This window comes from Pan troglodytes, chromosome 21 (genome assembly GCF_028858775.2).
Source record: "Pan troglodytes isolate AG18354 chromosome 21, NHGRI_mPanTro3-v2.0_pri, whole genome shotgun sequence".
NCBI classification, from domain to species: domain Eukaryota; kingdom Metazoa; phylum Chordata; class Mammalia; order Primates; family Hominidae; genus Pan; species Pan troglodytes.
Genome location: NC_072419.2, coordinates 10,457,356 through 10,484,261, shown reverse-complemented (window position 1 = coordinate 10,484,261; position 26,906 = coordinate 10,457,356). Strand labels below are relative to the sequence as shown.

Genomic DNA, 26,906 nt, shown 5'->3' with positions numbered 1-26,906 from the left:
ACATAATCCGCCCGCCCCGGCCTCCCAAAGTGCTGGGATTACAGGCATGAGCCACCGCCCAGCCCAAAGATTCTATATTATATATATAGTTTTCCACTTTTTTTTTCCTCTTAGCAAAACATCATGGAGTTCACTCCATAGCAGTATATAGATACTCATTTCTATTCACAGCTGCATAGCACTCCAATGTAGATATACCTTGGTTTATTGCCAATGTTCTGTAGATGGACATTGTCTGAGTTATTTCCAGGCTTTTGCTATTTACAAAGTGTGCTATAATGACTAGCCTTGGACATATATCTTTATTTTTGCCAATGTTATCTTTGGCTTAGACTACTAGAAATGGAATTGCTGGGTCAAAAAACACATGCATATGTCATTTTGTAGGACAGAATCAAATTCCCCTCCTGAAGAGGCAGCTGCTATAATGGTGCTTCCAGTGGTTCCTACTTCTGGGTAAATTGCCCCTTGACTGCAATTTACAGAAGTGATGGGACTGGATGCAGAGGCTCATGCCTGTAATCCTAGCACTTTGGGAGGCTGAGCCAGGAGGATCACTTGAGCCCAGCAGTCTGAGACTAACACAGGCAACACAGTGAGACCGCATCTCTACTAAAAATCATGAAAGTTAGCCAGGCATGGTAGCGTGTGCCTCTGGTCCCAGCAACTCAGGAGGCTGAGGTGGGAGGATTGCTTGAGCCCAGGAGTTTGAGGCTGCAGTAAGCCATTCTACTCCACTCTACTCCAACCTGGGCGATAGAGCATGCCCTTGTCTTAAAAAAAAAAAAAAAAAAAAAAAATGCTGGGATGTCACTTTCAAGATTAAGTACCAAAGGACTGTGACTTCTGTTTTGCTCTCATACATTCTCTGTCTGAGAGCTGGGAGCTTGTCTTTAAGTAGAAACCCACCCATCCCCAGGGAGAAGGCAGGAGGGAAAAGGAGGAGAGGTCACAGACAAGCCCCCTGACTCTGTTGATCTTCACTGCAGTAGCTTCTCATTACAAGCAGGCATCTGGCCATTGTAGACCATTATAACTGTAGTTCTAGAAGTAATAATAGCAGATTTATTGTACAGAAGTGTCCACGGGCTCACAATTCTAAGGACATCATCATGACAGCAAGTAGGAAAAAAAATTAAAGTAATTCTTTCACCAATTACCAGTTTATCTCTTCTCCAATTCCTTTGGATACGCCTCCTGCAAGAAGCTGATTTCCAGCTGTATGTGATAATGAAAGGGTTTTTCTTTCTTATGTTAAATACAAGCGAAGTGATTAACTGGAAGACAGCGTCTGATTGCGAGGAAATCAGTGATTCAGATGGTGTGGAAATGGCACCTGGGGATGGGGGAGGCAGGACGGAGATGGAGGAAGCTGGTGCAGCCTAGCCTGCCTTGTGCCAAGGACACCCAAGGGCGGAGGGACTGAGCTCTGGGGGAGGACAGATTTGACATAACTGGTCCAGCCTCACAGTTTACAGGTCCTGGAGGGTGAGGAAAGTGGGAGCTGGCTGCGGATGCAGGACAAGAACCCAGGGCTTCCCTTCATTTTGCCTGCCCTGCCACTTCCTCCCCCAACTTCCACCCTTCCTACCCCTCCACCTCCCTTGTGCCTTTCACTGCCTTTTACAGCATTTACATTACACTTCAGTAAAAAGTTGTGCTTTTGGTTTTTGTTTTTTGTTTTTTTTTTAAAATAAAAACAGCACTGAAGAAGTAGAAGGAAGATATTCGGGGTTTTTATTTTTATTTTTTGAGTCTGGGTCTCGCTCTGTCATCCAGCCTGGAGTACAGTGGTGAGATCATAGCTTACTGTAGCCTCAACCTCCCGGGCTCAAAGACCCTCACACCTCAGCCTTCCAAGTAGTTGGGACTACAGGCACATATCATCATGCCTGGCTAAATTAACTATTTTATTTTAAGAGATGTGGTCTAGCTATGTTACCCAGGCTGGTCTCGAACTCCTGGCTTCTAGCAATCCTCCCACCTCAGTCTCCTGAATCACTGGGATTACAGGCTGAGGCCATCATGCCCAGCTCTAGGTTTTTAAAATGTAGGCAAGGAGGTCAGCATTTACACAAAAGCAGGGTTTGATTTTAGGAAGCTTAATAAAGAGAGGGGTCTAATCAAGGTTTCCTGTAGGATCTGGGCTTTAAGTTAGGCCTTAAAGAATGAAGAATGTTTGTGGGTGTAGTAAGCAATGACTTGGAGCAGAGCCCTCTAGCCATTGGGCTCACCCTCACAGGCAGGCACCACTGACCCTAGGGGGGTGTAGGCAGCTGGAGGAAGTATGTGTGTCCCCCATTCCAGCGATGGTGGCCCCTCTCAGAGTCAATACCCTTCCTTCCAAGAGACTGAACATACAACTGGACAATGGCCAGGCCACATACGACAATAGACTCTGGCCAGAAACCCATAACCAGCCTGGGAAGCCAAGGAAGCCAAACCACAGCCTCAGCAGCAATCGGACCCAGAACAGTCTGAACTTAGTGGCTGCCAGCTTCTTCCCAATCCCCAGCCACCACACCCCCTCTTCCAACTCCAGACCAACCAGAGAAAGCCAAATATACCCCCCCAACCAACCAAAGATGCCCCTCCAGTTAGTCCGCTCCGTCCCCATGCCAACAATCTCCAATCACAGCACACCCAGAGCCTTCCCTTTTTTTCCACTATAACATTTCCCAGTCCCTGCCTGCCTTTGACCCCTGCCAAATACAAGCAATCATGGCTGACTCCTTTGCAAACTTTGACCAAATGGCCTCTCTGCTCTTGTTTAGGTGGTTTTTATTTCCACATCTCCAACAGGGAGTCTGGAAACAAACTGACAATACTCGTGAAATCAACACCCAGATGAGGAGGTAGACCAGCACTCCAGGATGCCCCTCCCCAGTATCCCTCCCCTGTTAACCGTTCCCCTGGCTTCTAACACCATGGATCAGTTTTGCTTATTTCTGTACTTTTTGTAGGAAGAGAATCATACAATGAATTCTCTCTTGATGGTGAGGACTCTGACCTCTTTTGCTTGACCTCATGTCTGTGAAATTTATCCATGTTGCTGTGCATAGCGATATTTTCATTCATATTCGTTGCTGTGCAGTAGTATTCGACCCTGTGACTTCACTGCAACTTCAACAGTGGATGGACATTTGGGTTGGTGGATGGACATTTGGGTTGTTTCAAGTTTGGGGCTACAGTCAGCGTGGTGGTTAGAAACATTCTTGCCAATGTCTCGGTGGACATAGCTTTCTGTGGTGTACATACCCAGGAGTGGAACTGCTGGATCACAGTTTATATGTATGTTCGGCTTTTGGTAGATACTGCCAGTTTTCCAACAGGGTCACACCAGCTTGGTCCATTCAGGCTACAATGAAACACCTTAGCCTGGGTAATTTGTAAACAACAAAAAATTATTTCTCACAGTTCTAGAGGCTGGGAAGTCCAAGATCAAGGTGCCAGCAGATCCAGTGTCCAGGGCGGGCTCTCTGCTTCAGAGATATGGTGCCTTCTCACTGCATCCACACACGGTAGAAGGGACAGAAGGGCTCCCTCAAGCCTGTTTTATAAGGTGCTAACCCCATTCATAATCTCCACCCTCATGACCTAACCACCTCCCACAGGCCCCACTCTTTATTTTATTATTTTTTTGAGATGGAGTCTCACTCTGTCACCCAGGCTGGAGTGCAGTGGCACGATCTCGGCTCACTGAAATCTCCACCTACTGGGTTCAAGCTATTCTCCTGTCTCAGCCTCCCGAGTAGCTGGGATTACAGATGTACGCCATCACACCTGGCTAATTTTTGTATTTTTAGTACAGATGGGGTTTCACCATGTTGGCCAGGCTGATCTCAGACTCCTGGCTTCAAGTGATCTGCCCCCTGCCAGCATCCCAAAGTGCTGGGATTACAGTCATGAGCCACCATACCCAGCCCCAAAGGCCCCACCTCTTAATGCCATTGCTTTGGGGGTTAGGTTTCAACATATGAATTCAAAGGGTACACCTACATTCACAACACAGCACTGACTTAGATTCCCTGCAAAACCCATGAGAGTTTCATTTCCTCCATATTTTCATCAGCATTTCATCTTGTCAGATTTACTCTCTATAGGTTCTAAGTATTATTCCCCCTCTGCTGATTTACTTATTATAAACAGTACATAACTGATCAGATAAACACTTGTCCCTTTGCCACCCCTAATGCCTGCCCCCACTTCATGTTCCAGGAACACTCCATTAAACCACCCCCTACTGTACTGGTGGGTGGTGGGAGGGGGCTCATCGGGTGGGGTTTTTGCTGTATTATTCTGTGTCACTGAGGCCTATCCCAGTGTTCTGCACATGCAGGTGCAAATATCTGTTGTATGATTACATAAAAGAATGATGTGAAAGCCTATTTGTCTGTACCACAATCATGAACATCCCAAACCACTTGAAGGCACTCATAGTGTCTTAATCATCTTAGGCCTTCGATCTGGCATAGGGAACTCCTTTAATAAACAATGTCTGCTAAACCAAATGGCTTCCTGAGGCCTGGCATTTTAGGCTGTGTCCCCTGCCCCACCTCACCCCAGCCTGGGGCATTGAGCCTGGCTGGGCACACACGTGATAGTTGTAATCATATTGTCATAACATCCCTGAGACTACATTAATTACATACTGAGTGTTATAGTACTATTATAGCAGGTGGCAGATGTTGGCATACTGGGCAGAGATGTGTTGGTGTGAAAATCTCTATGTACTTTAGAGACAGGGTCTCCCTCTGTTGCCCAGGCTGAAGTGCAGTGGTGCCATCATAGCTCACTGTAACTTCAAACTCCTGTGCTCAAGTGATCCTCCCACCTCAGCCTCCTGAGTAGCTGGAACTTGAGGCACGTACCACCACACCCAGCTAATTTTTAAATTTTTTTTAGAGATAGGGTCTAGCTGTTACCTACACTGGTTTTGAACTCCTGGCCTCAAGCAGTCCTTCTGCCTTGGTCTCCCAAAGTGCTGGGATTATAGGTATGATCCACCACCTCCAGCCAAAATCTCACTTTAAGTGGGGTCCCTAACTCCAGACATGTGATAAGCTGTGGTTCACAGGCATAAAGAGCATCCAGCCTGGGGCCCCGGGGTCAGAGTTTTCCCTCGCATTGTCCCCTGGGTCCTTCATCCCTCCTAATCTTGCAAACCAGCTGTCAATTGGGTTGAGATGGTATCTCTTTCATAGGGTCATTGTGAGGATTAAATGACTTAATATATGTAAAGCACTTAGCTTAATGCCTGGCAGACAGTAAGGTATGGAGTAAGTTGTAACCCTTATTATTATTGCTGTTGCTGTTAGCAACAGAGTGAGGAATGCTAGGAGTGACCATGCCCAGCACCGAATGAGGCCTTCATAGCCTTGGGCTAAAGGAAAAAGAGCAGAAAGGTGAACACAGGGGAAGGCCTCAATTTCAACACAGATGCATTAGACCAAGGACTCTGAACTCACTTTCCCTGGAGGTGGGGGTGCTATCAGCTGCTTAATGGAGCATCATGGAAAATGTGGGACTCAAGGCCTGAAGGACTCCATTCCTAAGAGATGGGAGCAGGAGACATGCTACGGAGTTTGAATCTTGCCTAGCACAGCGATTTCTGCCTGCTGGAAGGGCTCTGTCAGGGCCTAGTGGAAGCCCCTGCCTCAGTGGGGCAAACTGCCACTGGACACACCCATCATTCATCATCACCTCGCTGGGACAGTAGTAGCAGCCAGGCACCTCCAAAGAGCTTGACAACAGAGGAACCCACTTCGGCCCCTCCTCTGAAGACAGGATCCAGCGCTACTCCAGCTCTGAACTGGTTCAAGGTGAGAGACGTCATCCACAGAGGCCACAAAACCAACAGGTGGATGCCTCATTGTTACTTCATGCTGTCTGGAAGCAAAGAGAGGGCCTTAGGCACAAAATCCTCCAGACCCGCATCTGCCCCTTGGCTTTCTCAACCCTTCACTCTCCAACTTCTATAAAGAACCTGTACAGTGGCCAGGCACCGTGGTTCACACCTGTAATCCCAGCATTTTGGGAGGCCAAGGAGGGCGGATCACTTGAGGTCAGGAGTTCGAGACCAGCCTGGCCAACATGGTGAAACCCCATCTCTAACAAAAATACGAAAATTAGCCAGGTGTGGTGGCGGGCATCTGTAATCCCAGCTACTTGAGAGGCTGAAGCAGGAGAATCACTTGAACCTGGGAGGCGGAGGTTGCAGTGAGCCGAAGTTGCGCCACTGCACTCCAGCCTGGGCAACAGAGCAACACTCTGTCTCAAAAAAAGAAAAGAAAAGAAAAGAAAAGAACCTCTGCAGAATGAGGGGAAGCAGGGAAGCAGGCAGGGGTGAACAAGATGGCCATGAATTGATAATTACTGAAGTTGGGTGATGGGCTCATGGGGATTTGTTATTCTACTCTCTCTACTTTTTTGTGTTTGAAAGTTCATAATAAATAATGTTGCTCAAAGGAAGCTATTAATAGTTTGAGGCCAGGCAGGGTAAAGAGCATCTCCTAGATTTTTTTTTTTTTTTTTTAGAGATAGGGTCTTGCTTTGTTGCCCAGGCTTGTCTCAAACTCCTGGCTTCAAGGGATCCTCCCACCTCGGCTTCCCAAAATGCTGGGATTACAGGCACAAGCCACCACATCCAACCTCCCTCATATTTGACTAAGAAGTCTCATAAATCTGAGAACACCTAGCAAGGAATTAAGGCGAGGGTGTGGCACTGTGCTGGCTTCAGTCTATCACCAGGCAGAGTCCACGCATTCTTCCCAGGGAGAAAGAAGCAGTGACAGCTCTTGGGCTTTGAGGGAAATGATTCAGCGGGAGAAAGAAGGTGGAGAGGGGCTAATATGCAGACACCATTGCTGCAGGTGGCTCTGCCCCTAAGCACTGAGGAGGGCACTGGTCCCTCTGGCCCCACCCAGCCTTCACCCCAAGGTGAAGTACGCTTTCTCAGGCCCCCAAGGATGGCTGGCCAGGTCCCCCACTGGGAGTGGAGGTCTCACTCCCTTCCTTGGGTTCTGACCTCCACATTATCTGGCTGTGAGGGTGACCTGCCTGGCTTTCCCCACCAAGTGCAGCTCCCCGCAGCTGAAAGCCACACTCTCAACACAGGACTCCTGAGATCTGACACTGGCCAATTCACACCCTGCTTGAAGCTGGCATTTGAGAGGCCTTCAGGTTGACAACAGCAGCAACAAGTTTGCTGTTCAAAGTAGGCCAAGTCACGGCTTTGGGTGGCATCATTTGAAAAGTGCTGGGGTCAGCCAGGCGCAGTGGCTCACTCCTGTATCCCAGCACTTTGGGAAGCCAAAGCAGGTGGAGCACTTGAGGTCAGGAGTTCAAGAACAGCCTGGCCAACATGGAGAAACCCCGTCTCTACTAAAAATACGGAAATTAGTCGGATGTGGTGGCAGGCCTCTGTAATCCCAGCTACTTGGGAGGCTGAGGCAGGAGAATTGCTTGAACCCGGGAGGCGGAGGTTGCAGTGAGCTGAGATCATGCCACTACACTCCATCCTGGGCAACGGAGTAAGACTGTCTCAAAAAAAGAAAAAGGAAAAAAAAAGTGGTGGGGGTTGGGTGCAGTGTCTCACATCTGTAATCCCAGCACTTTGGGAGGCTAAGGCAAGATCTCATGAGGCCAACCTGGGCAACATAACAGCATGACCTCATCTCTATAAAAAATTTAATTTGGCTGGGCGCGGTGGCTCACGCCTGTAATCCCAGCACTTTGGGAGGCCGAGGCAGGCGGATCACAAGGTCAGGAGATCGAGACCATCCTGGCTAACACAGTGAAACCCGTCTCTACTAAAAGTGCAAAAAAATTAGCCAGGCGTGGTGGCAGGCACCTGTAGTCCCAGCTACTCTGGAGGCTGAGGCGGGAGAATGGCCTGAACCCAGGAGGTGGAGGTCGCAGTGAGCTGAGATCGCGCCACTGCACTCCAGCCTGGGTGACAGAGCAAGACTCCATCTCAAAAAAAAAAAAGAAAAAAAATTTAATTAGCTAGGCATGGTGACAGGTACCTGAAGTCCTAGTTACTCAGAAGGCTGAGGCAGGAGGATCGCTTAAGCCCGGGAGTTTAAGGAGACAGTGAGTTATGATTGTACCACTTTGCTCCAGGCTGGGTGATTCTCTAAGAAAAAGAAAAAAGAAAAAGATGGGAGGATGGGAGGCGGGGCTAGGGGACTGGGAAGGTCCCTCAACCCTTTCTACATACCTCACCCAGGGTATCTCCCATCATGGCTGGTTACTGTGCTAAAATTATTATTTTTTTTTTTTTTTGAGACAGAGTATCACTCTGTCGGGCTCAAGTGATCTTCCCACCTCAGCCTCCCATGTAGCTGGGACTATAGATGGGTGCCACCATGCCCAGTTACTTTTTGTATGTTTTACCTAGGCTTGTAGTGTGCTAAAATTCTACCACTTGGGCAACAGTCTTTGGGGCTACATACTGCCTTTTTTTTTTTTTTTTTTCTTTTTGAAACAGAGTACCACTCTGTCGCCCAGGCTGGAGCGCAGTGGCACAATCTCGGCTCACTGCAACCTCCGCATCCTGGGTTCATGGAATTCTCGTGCCTCAGCCTCCTGAATAGCTGGGATTACAGACGTCTGCCACTACACCTGGCTAATTTTCTTATTTTTATAGAGACGGGGTTTCACCCTGTTGGCCAGGCTGGTCTTGAACTCCAGACCTCAGGCGATCTGCCCACCTTGGCCTCCCAAAGTGCTGGGATTACAGGCGTGAGCCACTGCGCTCGGCCCATGTTGCCTTTTTGAGATACTTTTTTCAAAGCTACCCTGGGACGGTAATACAATAAAACTAGTACCTGTGCATAAATTGTTAACTGACCTGCCCAGCATGGGTACCTAACTGGGGTTTAGGGTAGGGGGACAGAGGGCTTTTTAAGATTGGTGGTGAGGGATGGGGATTGATACAGACAGCTCGGGTAGGGTCCACTCCTGGTTCCAGGGTGCAGGTTGCTGGACTTGGAGCATGGGATGAAGAGATGTTCAGAGATAGAGATCATTAGGTTGCTGAACTCCCCTAGGGCAGTGGAGTGAAAAAGCTGTAGCAGCCAAGGCAGGGTGTAGATCCCTGGAGGCTGACGGCTTGGGGTGGGGCCACAGTGAGCCCAATCCCTGATGGCTCTAGTTCTTGTCCCTTGCAGAGCTCAGAAATGGAGGTGGCTCCTGTGCCTTGTCCAGCAATGGCTCCCTGAAAAGAACCCATAAGGATACCCCTAATCCACCCCAATGTGTTTCTGGTGTTATTGTAAATAATCTCCCCAACAGTGGGTGAGCTTGGGGTGGGGGAACCTGGCTGCTGGGAGTGGAAACGCCCTACAGCCTCCATCCTGTACAGCTGCCCAGTGGACACACCTCTCTCCCCAGCAATTTCTCAAGGCACAAGATAAAGTAAGGGGCAAATACAAAGATAAAGCTGTGAGGCAGGAGGGTCTGAGTCTGCCTCTAAAGGAGTAGCCAAGACTCCTGTTTCTCTGCATTTTTCTTTTTCTTGAGACAGGGTCTCGCTCTCTCACCCAGGTTGGAGTGCAGTGGCACGATCCTAGCTCACTGCAGCTTCAAGCTTCTGGGCTCAAGTGATCCTCCCACCTCAGCCTCCCAAGTAGCTAAGACGACAGGTGCACCACCACGCCTGGCTAATTTTTTAAACTTTTTTGTAGAGATGGGGTCCCTGTTGCCCACCACGCCTGGACCCTCAACGCTTAATAGTGATAATAACATATATCCAACCCTTGGTAAATGCCAGGACTCATCCTAAGACCTACATCGATAAACTCCTTTAATCTTCACAACACTGGGAAATATATATATATACTTATCCTCCTTTTACAGGTGAGAAAACTAAGGGACAGACAGATAAATCCCTTGCCCAAGGTCACAGAGCTGGTGAGAGGCAGGTTGGGACGCAGGCCTAGGCTGCCTGTGCTGCAGAGCTGCACCCTTGGCCGCTGTGCACTCTGCCTCTCATGCCCTCAGCTCTACCAGGTTGGGCAGGAGAGAGATGGGAGAAGCAGTGGCCACTTGCTCTGGGCCAGGCACTTGGCAAACACCTGTAGGTTCAATCTCAGAAGAACCCAGTGAAGAATGAGCCAGATACTCACTGTCCACGTGGAGAAGCAAGACCAGAAGTCTGACATCTGCCAAAGCCACACAGCCCTGGAAGTGAGGGAGCTGAAATCCAAACCTCTGCCTGAGCTCTGCCCACCAGGTGTCTCCTCCCCAGCCCATGTAGGGAGCTGAAGAGAATGGAGACCAGAGGGGAGGGAAAGAGGAGGCTGGAGAGGAGCTCCAGAGGTCTTCCTCAGGCCTGACAGCTGCCCCTGGCTTCCCTGAGGTCCACAGGAACCTCCAGACTTTCCCAGGATTGCCCAGCAGGGGAGGGGGCCCAGTGGGGCAGGAACTCAAGGCAGTTGGGCTCCTGGAGAGCAGCCACCCTGCCGCTCCTGCCTGCCTCAATGCAACGGTCTCAGGCTGGGCTGCCAGGATGGGAGGCAGGTCTTGTGGAGTCGCCCACACACCACACACCTGCCCTGAGGCCTTCAGGGACCAATGCAACAGGAGAAGCATTCCCAAGCACCGCGTGCTGCAGTGGTCCCTCCTGCTCCACCTGGGCCAACAGGGCTGAGGCCTGGAGGAGGAAGCTCCTCTGGAGGATAACCTGGATTGCCAGTGGGGAAGGTCTGGAGCACTGGGGGCAGCCCAGGACCCAGAAAGCCAAGGACGGGGACCCACACAAGGCACAGTGGGGACAGAGATGCTGCTCTCAGGACTTGGTTCAGCCAAGGCATGTCCTGCTGCCAGGCCTGCAGTCCCTTAACTCCCCTCTGACCCAGCCTCCACCATCCCCAAGAAAGGGACAAGGGGCTTCGGAGAGGGGCCAGGTGTACTGCAGGAACGGAACAGATGGGTGGTGGGAAGGGCCCAGGGCTTCACTAGTGCAGACGCCGCCGGTACAGCACCACCAGGAGTGTGACTACCAGCACCCCTGTCACAGCCACCTGGAGCCACAGAGCCCCAGGTGAGGGCCTGTGGCATGGCACCTCCCTCTCCTGGAACTTCCGGTCGGTTTGTGGCCTGGGGCCACCATCCGGGTCCGCAGGTGGCCCAGGGTTGCCCTCCAGGAGCTGGATGCTGGGGTTCTCAGCCACGTGGATCCCAAAGGTGCCCTCGGACTTGTACTCATTCTCCTCTGGGCCATGGCAGGGCCCCATGCCCAAGGAGGTGCTGGCACTGATGGCAAGATCCTCGAAGCAGCCCGAGAACGGGCTGTCTACCTGGGATGCCAGCACGCCAGGCTTACTCAGCTCCGACCCAAGGCCCCTATTCTCAGAGCTGCTGTCTAGCCAGGCTGAGCTGCCTCCAGTGGCGCCGACGGGTGTTGGAGCTGCTGGGGTCTCCTGGGAAAGAAAGGAGAGCACTGGAAGGGACTGGGGTTGGCAGGGAGACGAACCTGGTAGGGTGGTCCCATTCCCAGGCCAGGGCATGAACTAACACTCCAACCCCTCAATTCCCAATCTATAATGCCCCTAGGCCACCTTTTCTTGGAGCAGTGGGGGTAGAGGGGACCAAGGATCTGCACCAATGGTGGCCTCCTCCAGGGCAGCCTTTCCCTACTCCCCGGCCTGCCTGTGAGCTCATGCCCACCTGGAAGCCCTTGGTAGGGCGGGGCTCCATCCTGCACTGACATCCTGCCTGGGCCTGAGAACTAGAGAGCAGCCACAGGGTCAGAGGCCTGGCCATGTGCCCAAAGGGCCCTATGGACTTGGCTATTCCCGGCAGACAGCCGCAGCTAGGGTTAGATGTGAGGCTTGGAGCAGGCAACAATGGGGGGCTGCTGGGTCTGAGTGGCTGCTCCAGGTGGGACTGCGTTCTGTAAAGCCTGGCCATGGAGGGACACACCAGGCATCCTGGTGAAGAGCAAGGCAAGAGGCAGATGGGCCACTGTGCTGTCCCCGTCACTGCTTCCTTATGTGCAAAACGGCACCGCTCGGCTTCACTAGGAACTACGAGCCCTAAATGAACTTATACACCTGACCAGTGGGTGCCCCCTGTGGCTGACCCTCCTGAGGTGTCCAGACTTAGAAGCTCAATGACTGTTCCTCCTGGAGAACATGGTGTGGGGCCTGCATGAGGCTGGTTCTCAACTGTCTGTATGCCCTCAAGGAGAGGCCACAGAGCAGCACAGGCTGGACACAGAATGCAGACTGGGAAGGGGCCAAGGCCAGGGCCAGGTGGGCAAGCTCTCCCGGGGGAAGGGGCCAGGATCCCTGCCAGGAAGGGCGAGGACTCACCTCATTTCTGCTGCTCCCGTCAGTGGGGACTGTGCTGGCAGACACCTTGGTGAGCACCATGCTAGTAGGCACTTTGGATGGCACCATGCCAGCACGGGTTGAGTTGATGGGCAATTTGGATGGTGCTGGATTGGTGAGCACATTAGAAGGCACTGCACCAGGGGGCTTTGAGCTAGTTGGCAACTTGGAGGGCACTGTGCTGACAGATGCTGGGTTGGCAGGCACTTTCAGGGCCACTGTGTTCACAGGCATCAAGGTGGTAGGCACTTTGGAGGGCAGAGAGTTGGCAGGTGCCTCTGCCCCACTGGAGCAGATGATAGGCTCGGCCTGGTCACTCTCTGCACCCTGTTTACCCTCTGCAGCCCCTGCAGAGGCCAAGCCAGGGGATGAGGAGGAGAAGGAGGTACCAGTAGATACAACTGACACTGTGGGTCCAGGCAAGCGGCTTGCCCTGGGGGTGGAACGGGCCAGGGGCTGGAAGGAGACAGATGGAGACACAGGCCCACGGGATGGTGTGAGGCTGGAGGTCGCACCTGCCGGTGGAAAAACACAAGTGGAAACACAGACCCAAAGACCATTACCTTGAGGCCTGGAGAAGGGTCCCTCTGGCCCAGATCTCATGGTCCCTACTGTGTCTAGGCCTCCAAATCTCCTGCCCTTGGAGGAGATGCCACAGTCCCTTTGGTCACTGCTTCCTGGCCTGAAAGCCCAACAGCTGCCCTCAGTCCTTGACCTTTAGCCCCAGGTCTGTCCTGGCACACAGTGAAATGGTACCTAGGAGCTTGAAGATCATTATTAATTATTCTCTCCGCTTTTTCCTCTCCCACCTGGGAAACCTCCCCTCTCCTGTGTCTACCTTTTCTACTTTGACCTTAGCCTCATGCAATCCTGGACACTTCCCCCACTGCTGTCCCTCTCCTACCACCATGAGTGGGAGCAGCCATGGATCAGGGCGAGGGGTGGCAGGATGGCTCATGCAGAACAGCTCACACCAGCCGAGAGGCCTGGCCATCCCGGAGGCTTGGGAAGAGAGGGGACAAGGACAAAGCCACCCCTGGGAGGCTGCCTGACCTGGGTCGGGGAAGCAGGGGATAGCAGGTGGTGATGGTCTGTAAAGGCAGTTGCAGCAGGACTCTCCATGGAACTCGGAATGCACATGCCAAGCCCCACAGCTGGCAAAAGTCAGGGTGATTCTGATGTACAGCTCCCCCACCACAATCTAATACCACAGAGTCTCATGGGACCTGTGTCTACAAACGTACTGAAACCTAAGCGCCCTCTGCCTCTGTGGTCTACAGCAACTCCTGAAAGGCATCCCGTGGCCAGGTGACACTGCAAAGCAGACAGGTGCTTGGAGCAGTTTGGGGATGACAAAAGTACTAAGATGACGTCTCCCAGCCTCTAACTGCTCATGTGTCTTGTGGCTGTCCCAGGGCACTGAGGGCTGACTGGGCACCAGCGTCATGTGGAATAGTTTGGGAAGTAGGAAAGAGACATGCTGGCCTGAGAGGTCCAGATGGACAACTATATATTTCTGAGGGGGAGCACTGACACCTGGAGTTGAGTCCAGGCCACTGGATGATGAAGACCTTACTTCCTCTGGGGACTGAGAAGTTTTCATGATTCACTGGGAACTGGAGATCTCTGCGGTAAGACAGTGCCTAAAGGTTCCCCTGCCAACAGCTGATGCAGCCCTTCACTGTCCCTCTCCCACTGCCCTACAGGCCCTGGCTGTTCCCTACAGTCCCTTTGGCAGAGTGCAAAAATGGCCCTACTTATCTCGCTCATCTCCACCCAGCCCCTCTGCACTGTGCCTGTCAGTCCTCCCATCTAGGGAGGGAGTCTATTTCCCTACTCCTTGAATCTAGGCTGGCCTTATAACTTGCTTTTGCCCACAGAATGGAGCACAGGGGACACTGTGCCAGTTTTGAGCCCTCTCTCTCTCTCTGAGAACTCTGCCCAGCTGCCATGATGGGTTTGTGTGCTGGAGGATGAGAGACTACATAGAAGAGAACCAAGGTGCTCAGCAAACAGCCAGAGGCAGAACTTACGTATATACCGGTGAGTACTTGAGAGGAAATTCAGCCAAGACCAGAAGAAATGCCCATGTAGGTAGCCCAAATGCCTGACCCACAGGATCATATGCTAAATAAATGGCTGTATTTTAAGCTACTAAAAAAAAAATTTTGGAAAACTGGAGTGGACTATTTGTTACACAGCAAATGCTAACTGATACACCCACTAAGGAACTGGTTTGCTTCCTGGGTTGAACTCCCTTTATTCCCACCTTGTCTCCTGTTCAAGGAAGCCAGATGGGGCAACTCTAATTCTTACCCTCACTTGAGAGATCAGAAGGACCCTATAATTCCAGATTCCATGCATACCTGCTGTGTGGGTACTGCCCAGTTCTGTGTCCTGCTCCTGATGCCCGCTGGAGGTCAGAGGGCTGAGGGCTGCCAGGTCAGAGGAGGACTCCAGGGGGCCACCATCTGGATTCCTTGGGATGGCTCTGGGGCTGAGCGTCTGCAGGGCTTGCTCTGAACTCTGCAATGAGGGAAAATATGAATAAGGCAGTTGCCTCTCCCAAGAGCTCACAAAGGGCAGCTTGTGCTCTTGGGGCATCTCCTATAGGCCTCAGCCCACACCATGGAGCACAGGAGCCAGGGGAGCCCTTGCCTGGGTTCTGGTAATTCCCAGACCCTCTGTCCACAGGTGTCCTTACGTCTACCTCACAGAAAACACACAGCATTGCCAGGTGCGGTGGCTCACGCCTGTAATCCCAGCACTTTGGGAGGCAAAGGTGGGCAGATCACCTGAGGTCAGGAGTTCGAGACCAGCCTGGCTGACATGGCAAAACCCCATCTCTACTGAAAATACAAAAATTAGCTGGGCGTGGTGGTGGGTGCCTGTAATCCCAGCTACTCAGGAGGCTGAGGCAGGAGAATGACCTGAACCCAGGAGGCAGAGGTTGCAGTGAGCCAAGATCACTCCACTGCACTCCAGCCTGGGTGACAGAATGAGACACTGTCACACACACACACACACACACACACACACACACACACACACACACACACACAAAAAACTGTGGTCTCCCAGCTGGTTGCTGACAGAGGATTAGGGCTGCCACAGGGTGAAGACCTGGTCAGCAGCCTGGAAGCTGGTCTGGGGCAGATCCCCACTGAGGAAGCCCTAGGGTTCTGAGCAGAGATTAGGCGTGATTTATAGGGGATGGGAGAGGGTTTCTGGAAGGCTCAATGGGCAGAAGTGGGCAGATAGGAACACAAAAATGGTGGCTCAAGGTAGACTATGAGGACAGACCTCTCCTGGGGACTCTGGCACCTGGGTCTCCTGGACAGGCATGGGGTAACTTGGCTCCTTCTCTCTGCAGCTGTTGTAGGGGATGCTGTGGGCCGCAGCAGGTGTGGGGGGCCCTGGCCTCTCAGCAGGAAGTGACGGTGGCTCCAGTGGGTCTGGGGGACAGTCCGAGGTCCCTGGAGGACAAAGATGTAGTGATATCAAGAAGGAATCAGGGCTGGGCACAGTGGCTCATACCTGTAATCTCAGCACTTTGAGAGGCCAAGGCAGGCAGATCACGAGGTCAGATCGAGACCATCCTGGCTAACACGGTGAAACCCCATCTCTACTAAAAATACAACATTATTATTAGCCGGGCGTGGTGGCGGGCGCCTGTAGTCCCAGCTACTCAGGAGGCTGAGGCAGGAGAATGGCGTGAACCCGGGAGGCGGAGCTTGCAGTAAGCCAAGATCGCGCCACTGCACTCCAGCCTGGGCGACAGAGCGAGACTCCATCTAAAAAAAAAAAAAAAAAGAAAAAAAAAGAAGGAATCAGGGGCTGGGCACGGTGGCTCATGCCTGTAATCCCAGGATCTGGGGAGGCCAAGGCAGGTGGATTAGGAGGTCAGGAGTTCAAGACCAGCCTGGCCAACATAGTGAAACCCCGTCTCTACTAAAAATACAAAAATTAGCCAGGCGTGCTGGCAAGCACCTGTAATCCCAGCTACTCAGGAGGCTGAGGCAGAAGAATTGCTTGAACCTGGGAGACGGAGGTTGCAGTGAGCTGAGATCGCGCCACTGCACTCCAGCCTGGGCAACAGAGCAAGACTCCATCTCGGGGGAAAAAAAGAAAAAGAAGCCAGACGCAGTGGCTCACGCCTGTAATCCCAGCACTTTGGGAGGCCGAAGTGGGTGGATCACCTGAGGTCGTGAGTTCGAGACCAGCCTGACCAACATGGAGAAACCCTGTCTCTACTAAAAATAACAAAATTAGCCAGGCATGGAGGTGCATGCCTGTAATCCCAGCTACTCGAGAGGCTGAGGCAGGAGAATTGCTTGAACCTGGGAAGTGAAGGTTGCCGTGACCTGAGATTGCACCATTGCACTCCAGCCTGGGCAACAAGAGCGAGACTCCATCTCAAAAAAAAAAAAAAAAAATAGAAGGAATCAGGGACTATAGGTAGGCTGAGGAAGGAGAACCACTTGAACCCAGGAGGCAGAGGTTGTGGTGAGCCGAAGTCATGCCACTGCACTCCAGCCTGGGCGACTGAGCAAGACTCCATCTCAAAAAAAAAGGAATTGGGGGTTCTCCTCATGATTAAAGAGGCTTGGGTGCTCTTGGGTACACCCCCCGCCCCACCCATAGGTCCAAAAGCTGTTCTGATGTGGGCCCACTCCTCAAGAGTGACAAGCAGGGCTGGGCTTGATGGCTCACGCCTGTAATCCCAGCACTTTGGGAGGCCAAGGCGGGTGGATCACGAGGTCAGGAGATCGAGACCATCCTGGCTAACACGGTGAAACCCTATCTCTACTAAAAAATACAAAAAGTTAGCCAGGCATGGTGGCAGGCGCCTGTAGTCCCAGCTACTCGGGAGGCTGAGGCAGGAGAATGGCATGAACCCGGGAGGCGGAGCTTGCAGTGAGCCGAGATCGCACCACTGCACTCCAGCCTGGGCGACAGAGCGAAACTCCATTTCAAAAAAAAAAAGGAGTGACAAGCATCACTTGGCAAGGGGGCAGGAGTGGGAGGGTGAGAGCAGATGGAGGTCAAGGTAGCAAGGGAGGAAGGGGAGTATGGGGGGGCCTCGTGGGTCTCTAGTCACCCACACCGTGTCAGCAGTCACCCTTCTCTGTCCCCAGGCATCCTAGGACCCAGTGGCTTTCTCCTCCACATGACTATCATTGCTCACTGACCCCTGCCCTGATGCTGCCACCTGAGCCCCTCCCCTTTGTCTCCACCCCTCATCAGGCCCTACCACAGCCATTGTATTCAGGGGATCACTATTTTTTGGGTTTTTTTTTTTTTGAGACGGAGTCTCACTCTGTCATCCAGGCTGGAGTGCAGTGGCGCAATCTCGGCTCACTGCAACCTCCACCTCCCCGGTTCAAGCAATTCTCCTGCCTAGGATTACAGGCTTGCACCACCACGCCCAGCTAATTTTTTTGTATTTTTGGTACAGACAGGGTTTCACCATATTGGCCAGGCTGGTCTCGAACTCCTGACCTTGTGATCCGCCCGCCTCGGCCTCCCAAAGTGCTGGGATTACAGGCGTGAGCCACCGTGCCCAGCCAGGGATCACTATTAATCTCCACACATGAAGAGACATATTTAAAAAGAAGGAAGGAAAAAAAGGAAGGAAGAGAGGAAGGGAGGGAGGGAAGGAGGAAAAGCAAGGAAGGGAAAAAGGAAAGAAAAGCAAGCATGAGAGCCAGACGCGGTGGCTCACACCTATGATCCCAGCACTCTGGGAGGCCGATCGCTTCAGCCCAGGAGTTTGAGACCAGCCTGGGCAACATAGTGAGACATCATCTCTACAAAAAATTTAAAAATTAGCCAGGTATAGTTGTCCATGCCTGTAGTCCCAGCTACTCTGGAGGCTGAGGTAGAAGGATCACTTGAGCCCAGGAGGTCAAGGCTGCAGTGAGCTATGACTGCACCACTGCACTGCAGCCTGGGTGGCACAGCAAGACTCTGTCTCTAAAAGGAAAAAAAAAAGAGAGAGAGAGAAAGAAAAGAAAAACATGGATGTCCCACAGCTATAAATGTGACCAGGGTCTCGGGGGTTACCTCTAGTTTGAAATATAAATAGGGCTGGCTTGATTTTTTTTCCCATGTCTTTTTTTTTTTTTTTGAGATGGAATCCCACTCTGTCGCCCAGGCTGGAGTGCAGTGGCGTGATCTCAGCTCACTGCAACCTCTGCCTCCCTGGTTCAAGTGATTCTCCTGCCTCGGCCTCCTGAGTAGCTGGGACAACATGCCCGGCTAATTTTTTGTATTTTTAGTAGAGACGGGGTTTCACTGTTTTAGCCAGGATGGTCTCCATCTCCTGACCTCATGATCTGCCTGCCTCGGCCTCCCAAAGTGCTGGGATTACAGGTGTGAAACACCGCGCCCAGCCTCTTCCCATGTCTTGATCTCACTCAGGATCAAACTCAATCTCACCAAATCGCCTCCGAGCACTCAGAGTGGCAGGGACACTGAGAGGGACTTAAAGAATAACTGGGCAGCTGATAGAGGGCGTCGAAGGCTCTCAGGGTAAACCAGGGGAGGGGAAGAGAAGGAGGAGAGAGGGAGGGTGAATGAGTAGGTGGGGGAGAAGAAATGAGGAAGGGTGGGAGGCGAACGCTACAGCCGTGAAAGTTAGGGGAGACTCCATGTGCTGGGCATACAGGAAGTGCCCAGCCCAGCTCAATACTCAACACGCATCGTCCTGCGGTATCACCCACTGCAGCTCCCCGCGGCAGATGCTGCCATGAGCTTCATTTTACAGAAGAGAGGCCTGAGGCTCAGGGAAATTAAGGGACTTGGCCAAAGGGACACAGCTGGTAAGTGGCTCAGCCTGGATCTACACCCAGGTTTATTCATTGCTTCACAGTGACAAGAAAGAGGATGACAGAGAAAGGCAGGAAGTACAGGGAGAGGGAAAGGGAGAGCAGAGGCCAGGGAGCAGGCTGGGGGTCCAGGAGGAGGGCAAGGGCAGGATGCTCACGAGGCTGGTAGCTCTGGTAGACAGAGGCCACTTCGTCCGCGAGATCAACTAGCTCACAGCCCCTCAGTGCCGCAATGAAGTACTCCACCCAGCCAGGCCGCCGCTGAAGGGTATTGAAGAGATGCCAGAGGGTGTCCCGGTTCCCTGAGAGTGTGCAGGTGGCCCGCAGTCGATCCTGGAAGACACAATGCCACTGTCCTGCTCAAGCCAGGTGGCCCCTGCCACTTCCCCACCCAGAATGAAGCCACAGCAGAAGGGAGGGGTGCCAAGAAAGCCACAAGAGCAAGGCGGCCACGTGAAACTGGATCGGAGCCCAGGACAGGGCCAGGTATGGAGTGAGGAAGAGCAATTAGCCACATCAATAAAGGCAGCTGCCGGAAACTGGCAATTAACTATGTCCTGGGCTCTCCATTAAGGGCTTTGCATGTATCATCTTTATTTAATGCCATTATTATCTCCACTTTACTAATGAGGAAACTGAGGCTCAGCAGAAGCAAAGTACTATAGCAAAGATCCTAAAACAGTGGGGCAGGAATCCAAACCCAGTTAATCTGATACAAAAGCCTTGGATTAATATGGCCCCCAGGGCAAAAAGAAAGGTTTGGATTAGGAGAGAAGGAAAAGGTAGATAGCAAAAGTATGATGAAAGGGGCAAAAGAAGGAAAGAGAGGGGGCCGACAATAAGAAACAAGGAAGCTGAGAATGCTGGGGAGATTGTGGGCAGATGACAGTGGCTGCAGAGTTTTTTTGTTTCTTTTTTTTTTTTCAGACGGAGTCCCACTCCGTCGCCCAGGCTGGAGTGCAGTGCCGTGATATCAGCTTACTGCAACCTCTGCCTCCTGAGTTCAAGCGATTCTCCTGCCTCAGCCTCCCAAGTAGCTGGGATTACAGGAGCCCACCACCACGCCCGGCTAATTTTTTTGTATTTTTAGTAGAGACATGGTTTCACCATGTTGGCCAGGCTGGTCTCGAACTCCTGACCTCAGGTGATCCACCTGCCTTGGCCTCCCAAAGCGCTGGGATTACAGTTGTGAGCCACCGTGCCCAGCCCTAGAGTTTTTATGTCTACCTGAATTCTCACATAAAAACAAGCAACCAGACAGCAGAAACAAAAACCCACAGAACCCTGCAGGAGCTAGATTTTTAGAAAAAGGAAAATAGCCAGGTGCAGTAGCTCACACCTGTAATCCCAGCACTTTGGAAGGCCGAGGATCATGAGGTCAGGAGTTCAAGACCAGCCTGACCAACATGGTGAAAGTCCATCTCTACTAAAAACACAAAAATTAGCCGGGTGTGGTAGCATATACCTGTAATCCCAGCTACTCAGGAGGCTGAAGCAGGAGAATTGCTTGAACCCAGGAGGCAGAGGTTGACCCAAGATGGCACCACTGCACTCCAGCCTGGAAGACACAGCGAGACTCCATCTCAAAAAAAAAAAAAAAATGCTGGGCGCAGTGGCTCATGCCTGTAATCCCAGCAGTTTGGGAGGCCGAGGCGGGCGGATCATGAGGTCAGGAGATCGAGACCATCCTGGCTAACACAGTGAAACCCCGTCTCTATTAAAAATACAAAAAATTAGCCGGGCATGGTGGCAGGCGCCTGTAGTCCCATCTACTCAAGAGGCTGAGGCAGGAGAATGGTGTGAACCCAGGAGGCAGAGCTTGCAGTGAGCCAAGATCACGCCACTGCACTCCAGCCTGGGCGACAGAGCGAGACTCCGTCTCAAAAAAAAAAAAATCGTGCCACTGCACTCCAGCCTGAGTGACAGAGCAAGACTCTGTCTCAAAAATAAAAATAAAGACCAGCCTGGCCAACATGGTGAAACTCCATCTCTACTACAAATACAAAATCAGCCAGGTGTGGTGGCATGCGCCTGTAACCCCAGCTACTCAGGAGGCTGAGGCGCGAGAATCACTTGAACCCAGGAGGCAGAGGTTGCAGTGAGCTGAGATCATGCCATTGCACTGCAGCCTGGGCAACACAGCAAGACTCCGTCTCAAAAAAAATTTTTTAAGAAAATAAAGAAAACCCACAGAAAATATTTACTATAAAACAAGATATCCCTATAAACCCCAAAATACAAGAGGGAGGAGCAAACTCCAAACAGACCTGCATACTAATGCGATCTGTGTGGGAGGACACCGGAGACAACAATGGGGCTCCTGAGAAATCTGAGGACAGGAGGCCCCAAAAGAGCCAACAGGTACCCTCTGGAGCACAGGGTCCAATCTGAGAACAGCAGCTACAACGGGGAGGGGTTGTGCCCGTTTCACCAGCTAGTGAGTGCCAGGGGCCTGCAGCAAGTTCTGTTGGGGCTAGAGTGACCCTGATCCTGCCAGCTCTCAAACCTGAGTCCCAGCTCCGTGCCAGGACAGGGCCCCATGACAAGGAGAATGGAATCAAAACTGAGCAGGACAAGGAAGGGCAAAAGAGATGAAGGAAATAGGAGGTTCCAAAAAAAGTGGGCAAGTGGACCAGAGCCAGGAAATCTCAGAGAGCCAGCGCCATATTTTTGAGTAGTGCACAAAAGCAACACAAGGGGGAGCTCGGCGAAGTCAGCAACGCCACCCTGAGCCACACTTCATCCAAAAGTTAGAAAAGCAGCAAGGGTTCGGTGGCTCACGCCTGTAGTCCCAGCACTTTGGGAGGCCGAGGCAGGCGGATCACAAGGTCAAGAGATCAAGCCCATCCTGGCCAACATGGTGAAACCCCGTCTCTATTAAAAACAAAAAAATTAGCTGGGCATGGTGGCACGCACCTGTAATCCCAGCTACTCAGGAGGCTGAGGCAGGAGAATCACTTGAACCCAGGAGGCGGAGGTTGCAATGAGCCAAGATCGTGCCACTGCACTCCAGCCTGGCAACAGAACGAGACTCAATCTCAAAAAAAAAAAAAAAAAGAAAAGCAGCAAGGACAAGGAGCAAGACACAGCAAGAGGAAGAAGGAAGGAGCTGGCCCAGGCTTGGGTGAGGAACTAGGATGGGGCTGAGCTTTGAATTCCACAGCCCTGCCCCCAGGCCACTGTCGGGCTGTCACTTCCCTTGCTCACCTGGTCTCTTGCTGTGAGGCAGGGCAGGTAAGGCAGAATCTCTACAACATCCACATTGCAAAAATTGCTGAAATTGCGGCAGATATACTTATAGGTCTTGTCTTCAGCAAACGGCATTGCTGCTCAGATTCTGGAGAGAGGGCTCTGGCCCCATGAAGGGTGGATGGACTGAGAGGAAACGAGACTGGAAGAAAACAGATCACACATTACAGCAGGGTTGGGGGGTTGGGAGTGGGGCTGGACAAAAGGCAATTCTTTCTCAACTTTTTGGAATGTTTGTTTTCTTTCATCTTTAATTTCTTCTTTTTTTTTTTTTTTTTTGAGAGCGAGTCTCACTTTGTCACCCAGGCTGGAGTGCAGTGGGGCGATCTCGGCTCACTGCAAGCTCCACCTCCTGGGTTCACGCCATTCTCCTGCCTCAGCCTCCCGAGTAGCTGGGACCACAGGCGCCCGCCACCACGCCCGGCTAATTTTTTGTATTTTTAGTAGAGATAGGGTTTCACCGTGTTAGCCAGGATGGTCTCAATCTCCTGAACTCATGATCCGCCTGCCTCGGCCTCCCAAAGTGCTGGGATTACAGGCGTGAGCCACTGCGCCTGGCCTTTTTTTTTCTTTTGAAATGGAGTTCACTCTTTTTGCCCAGGCTGGACTACAATGCCGCGATCTCGGCTCACTGCAACCTCTGCCTCCTGGGTTCAAGCGATTCTCCTGCCTCAGCCTCCCAAGTAGCTGGGATTACAGGCATGAGCCACCATGCCCCGCTAATTTTGTATTTTTAGTAGAGACAGGGTTTCACCATGTTCCGGTCTCGAACTCCCGACCTCAGGTGATCCGCTCACCTTGGCCTCCCAAAGTGCTGAGATTTACAGGCGTGGGCCACTGCGCCCAGCAACTTAAAAAAAATTTTTTTTTTTTTGAGACAGAGTCTCACTCCTTCGCCCAGGCTGGAGTGCAGTGGCACGATCTCGGCTCACTGCAAGCTCCGCCTCCCGGGTTCACACCATTCTCCTGCCTCAGCCTCCCAAGTAGCTGGGACTACAGGCGCCCACTACCACGCTCGGCTAATTTTTTGTATTTTTAGTAGAGACAGGTTTCACCGTGTTAGCCAGGATGGTCTCGATCTCCTGACCTCGTGATCTGCCCGCCTCGGCCTCCCAAAGTGCTGGGATTACAGGCATGAGCCACCACGCCCAGCCAGCTTAAAAATTTTTAAGCGCCTCAAATATAAGCAATTGCTGCCAGTTGTTTATGTAGGAGTTACCACAATTTGCAATTATAGATGTATTTGCTTGTTACTTTTTTGCCGCCCCCATCAGGGAGTGCTGCAGGGAATAAAAGAGACAAGGTCTATGCCACATCCAATTTATATTCTAATGGGGTGGGACAAATAACAGATCAGTAAATTAATACCCAAATAAGAGTTCCAGATAGCAATAAAGGCTCTAAAGAAAATAAAGCAGGTAATGAGACAGAGCCCCTGGAGACAGGCATGCTACTTGAACTAGGGGGTCAAAGAAGCCTTTCTGAACTAGCGTGCAGAACACAGCTGAGCTGTTCTCAGGCTCTGAGAAGACTGGTGTTTTAGGCAGAGAGCATGGTAAATGCAAAAGTCCTAAAACAAGAATGAGCTTGGCATGTTTGAAGAATAGAAAGCAGGTCAGTGTGGTCTAGGTTAAGAAAGCTAGGGATGGCTGGCTGCGGTGACTCACGCCTATAATCCCAGCACTTTGAGAGGCCTAGGCCGGTGGATCACCTGAGCTCAGGAGGTCGAGACCAGCCTCGCCAACATGGTGAAACCCTTTCTCTACTAAAAATACAAAAATTAGCATGGTGGTGGGTGCCTGTAATCCCAGCTACTCGGGAGGCTGAGGCAGGAGAATCGCTTGAACCCAGGAGGCAGAGGTTGCAGTGAGCTGAAATCAACCCATTGCACTCCAGCCTGGGCGACAAGATCAAAACTCCATCATAGGAAAAAAAAAAAAAAAAAGCAAGCAAGCTAGGGAAAGGGGCAGAGATTGTCAAGGTCAAGGAGGTGGCAGAGGCCACTCATGTAGAGTGCTGTAGGAAAGGACTCTGGGTTTTAGTTGGAGTGAAACAGGGAACCACTGGAAGGTTCCGGCAGGGAAAGAAGAGGATCTGATTTACATTAAAGACTTCTCTGGTGGTTGTGAGGACTTTGGAGGGGCCAGGATGAAAACTGGGAGACCAGTAAGGAGGCCACAGCCCAGGAGACAGGATGATTATGGTCAGGAATGGGAACCACAGAGATGGCAGGAGGCAGCCAGATTCCTGGTGTTTTGAGGGTGTAGGAGATAAAGGAGTGAAAAGAAGGATGACTCCTTGGGCACTGGGTGGATGGAAGGTGCCCTTTTACCAGGCCAGAGAAGCCAGGGGAGGAGCAGTGGTTCAGAAGGGACTCCAGAACTCAGTTCGGAACAAGTGAAGTTTGAGATGCTATTGGATTCCAAGTCAGTTGTCAGGGAGGGAAGGAGGCAGGAGAGGACCAAGTGGGCATCAGGCAGGCATGAGACCTCTCTCAGGAGGCAGTGCTGTAGAGCAGACAGCACCTAAAAGCTGCTGGCCCACCAGACCTTCCTCACAGGGGAAGCAGTCCTGTCACTGGCCTCAGAGCCTCACATGCACGAGTTGCTTTGCCAACCAGCAGGAGCTGCTACATTCCTCGTGGGGCAAGTACTAATGACAGGTCAGGAGAATCAGGAAGGTGAGGCGGGGGTCCTCTGAGCCTTCAAGAAATTAGCAAAGAACAACTCTATGGGAGTTAATAGACCCCTTTCTCGGCCAGGCATGGTGGCTCATGCCTGTAATCCCAGCACTTTGGGAGGCCAAGGCAGGCAGATCGCTTGAGGTCAGGAGTTTGAGACCAGCCTGGCCAACATGGTGAAACCCCGTCTCTACTAAAAATGCAAAAATTAGCCAGGCGTGGTATCAGACACCTGTAATCCCTGCTACTTGGGAGGCTGAGGCATGAGAATCTCTAAACCCAGGAGGCAGAGGTTGCAGTGAGCCAAGATTGGACCACTGCGCTCCAGCCTGGGCAAGAGAGTGAGACTCCATTTCAAAAAAAAAAAAGACCCCTTTCTCCTTCCTTTCTCATGGCATCAGCCAGGTACCAGAAGGCAGTCAGATGAGGCACTCTTCTGCATTCCAGCCTCAGCCACAGATGGAGGGGAAGGGATGATGTGGCCCAAACAAAAGGAAAGGAAGCCCACATTTGTTCACGTTTATGGAGGGCCCACTGTAGACAGGCACATCCTAAGGTTCTTTCAGTTAATCCTTCCCCAATCCCGTGACAGGGAAAGTGTTGCCAAGGTGCACAGCTGGCCAGAGGCTAGCACAGGATTTGAACCCAAAACCTGCTGCCTCACTGCAACTGGTCATACACCTTGCAGGGCACAGAGACCCCTGCAGCGAGACCCACACAGCCACCTGCCTTCAAGCCCAAAGAGGACCCAAGGTCACTTGGCGGGAGGGAGGCTGAGGGTGCACTTAGGTGGAAGCAACATTTAGTCCAGACATTAACCCTGCCTTCACATGGCTGCCACGGGTCCCAGGTCGCTGGCTGTCCTCCTAGATATTTTTGAGGCTTCACGGCTTCCATACAGAGAATGCCTTTTTCGTTTTTTGGGTTTGTTTCACGTTTTCTTGGCACTTCCTTCCCAACTGAGAAGGAAGGAGGTGACAGAGTGTTCCCAATACAGCAAAGTTTCCGACCTGACTGTCCAGAGGCTCTGAGTGCATCCCGGAAATAAACACCCACCCTTCCCAAAGGGACAGGCCTCACAGCCTTGGATCGGATTCCTGGGCGCGACCCAGGTCCGCGGAGGGCGGGAGGCTATTTTGAGCTGGTGTCGCCGCCGAGAACTGCCCAGACCCAGGGGAGGGCGGCAGCACTCGACCTCTAGGCGCACCCGGTCGAGGCTCGGCCCCACCTTAGCGTCACCCTGGGCCCGCGGGCGGCAGGAGGAGGTCAGCGGCCGCTGCCCGTCCCCTTCTGGCCCTACCTTTCCCCCAGCCTGAGCAGACGCCCAGCGCCACCTACCCCCTTTTCCCCGGATGCTGGATGCGGCGCCTGGAGCCCTCAGTGTTCCCGAAACTCTTGCGCCACAGGGCCCGCTCTTCCGGATCCCCGCGCGTCCTGTCCCCTCCTGGGCCCCCCGCGCGCCCCAGACCCAGGGCGTCCCGGCGGACTCCGTCCTGCCGCTGCAGCCACCTTCCCTAAAGGCGTCCGTGCGTGCTGAGCCGAAAGGACCCAACGCCCGGGAAGCGATCTTACCTCGGGTACCCCCGGCCCTGAGACCTGGCGACCGCCGCCCGGGGCCCAGGACCCTTCCCGCAGCGAGGAGGCGGGGCGGGCAGAGCGCGCGGCCATTGGCCATGTGGAGGGGCGGGGCTACTCGGCCGCGCGTGGTTGGCTGGCGACGCAGGCGGCTGCGCGGCGGGGACGGTCACTGGGCCTTGGTTTGCGGGTCGGGAAGCGCTAGACTGGGCTCGGAGAACCGACCTGATTTTT

General features: G+C 52.4%; 1 protein-coding gene across 10 annotated transcripts in view; it reads right to left on the bottom strand.

The window, feature by feature from the left end:
• Window positions 1-1,714: 1,714 nt before the first annotated feature.
• The window catches only part of MAVS (mitochondrial antiviral signaling protein), a 49,691-nt gene continuing 24,499 nt past the window's right edge, over window positions 1,715-26,906 (bottom strand). Inside the window, exons 1-8 of one of the 10 annotated variants that reach the window (XR_010154317.1) lie at window positions 26,670-26,778; window positions 22,376-22,559; window positions 19,327-19,501; window positions 15,663-15,814; window positions 14,705-14,864; window positions 12,321-12,853; window positions 10,131-11,426; window positions 1,715-5,889 (exon numbers count right to left, since the gene is read on the bottom strand). Coding sequence is in view for 7 of the 10 variants with exons in the window: in XM_054674371.2 (XP_054530346.1) it covers window positions 10,962-11,426; window positions 12,321-12,853; window positions 14,705-14,864; window positions 15,642-15,814; window positions 19,327-19,501; window positions 22,376-22,492 (1,623 nt within the window). In the remaining 3 variants the exon portion in view is untranslated. Of the gene's footprint in view, window positions 5,890-9,791; window positions 11,427-12,320; window positions 12,854-14,704; window positions 14,865-15,641; window positions 15,815-19,326; window positions 19,502-22,375; window positions 22,560-26,435; window positions 26,779-26,906 lie in introns of those variants that run through there. The other 9 variants (XR_010154316.1, XR_010154318.1, XM_054674371.2 and 6 more) reach the window with 9 other exon arrangements.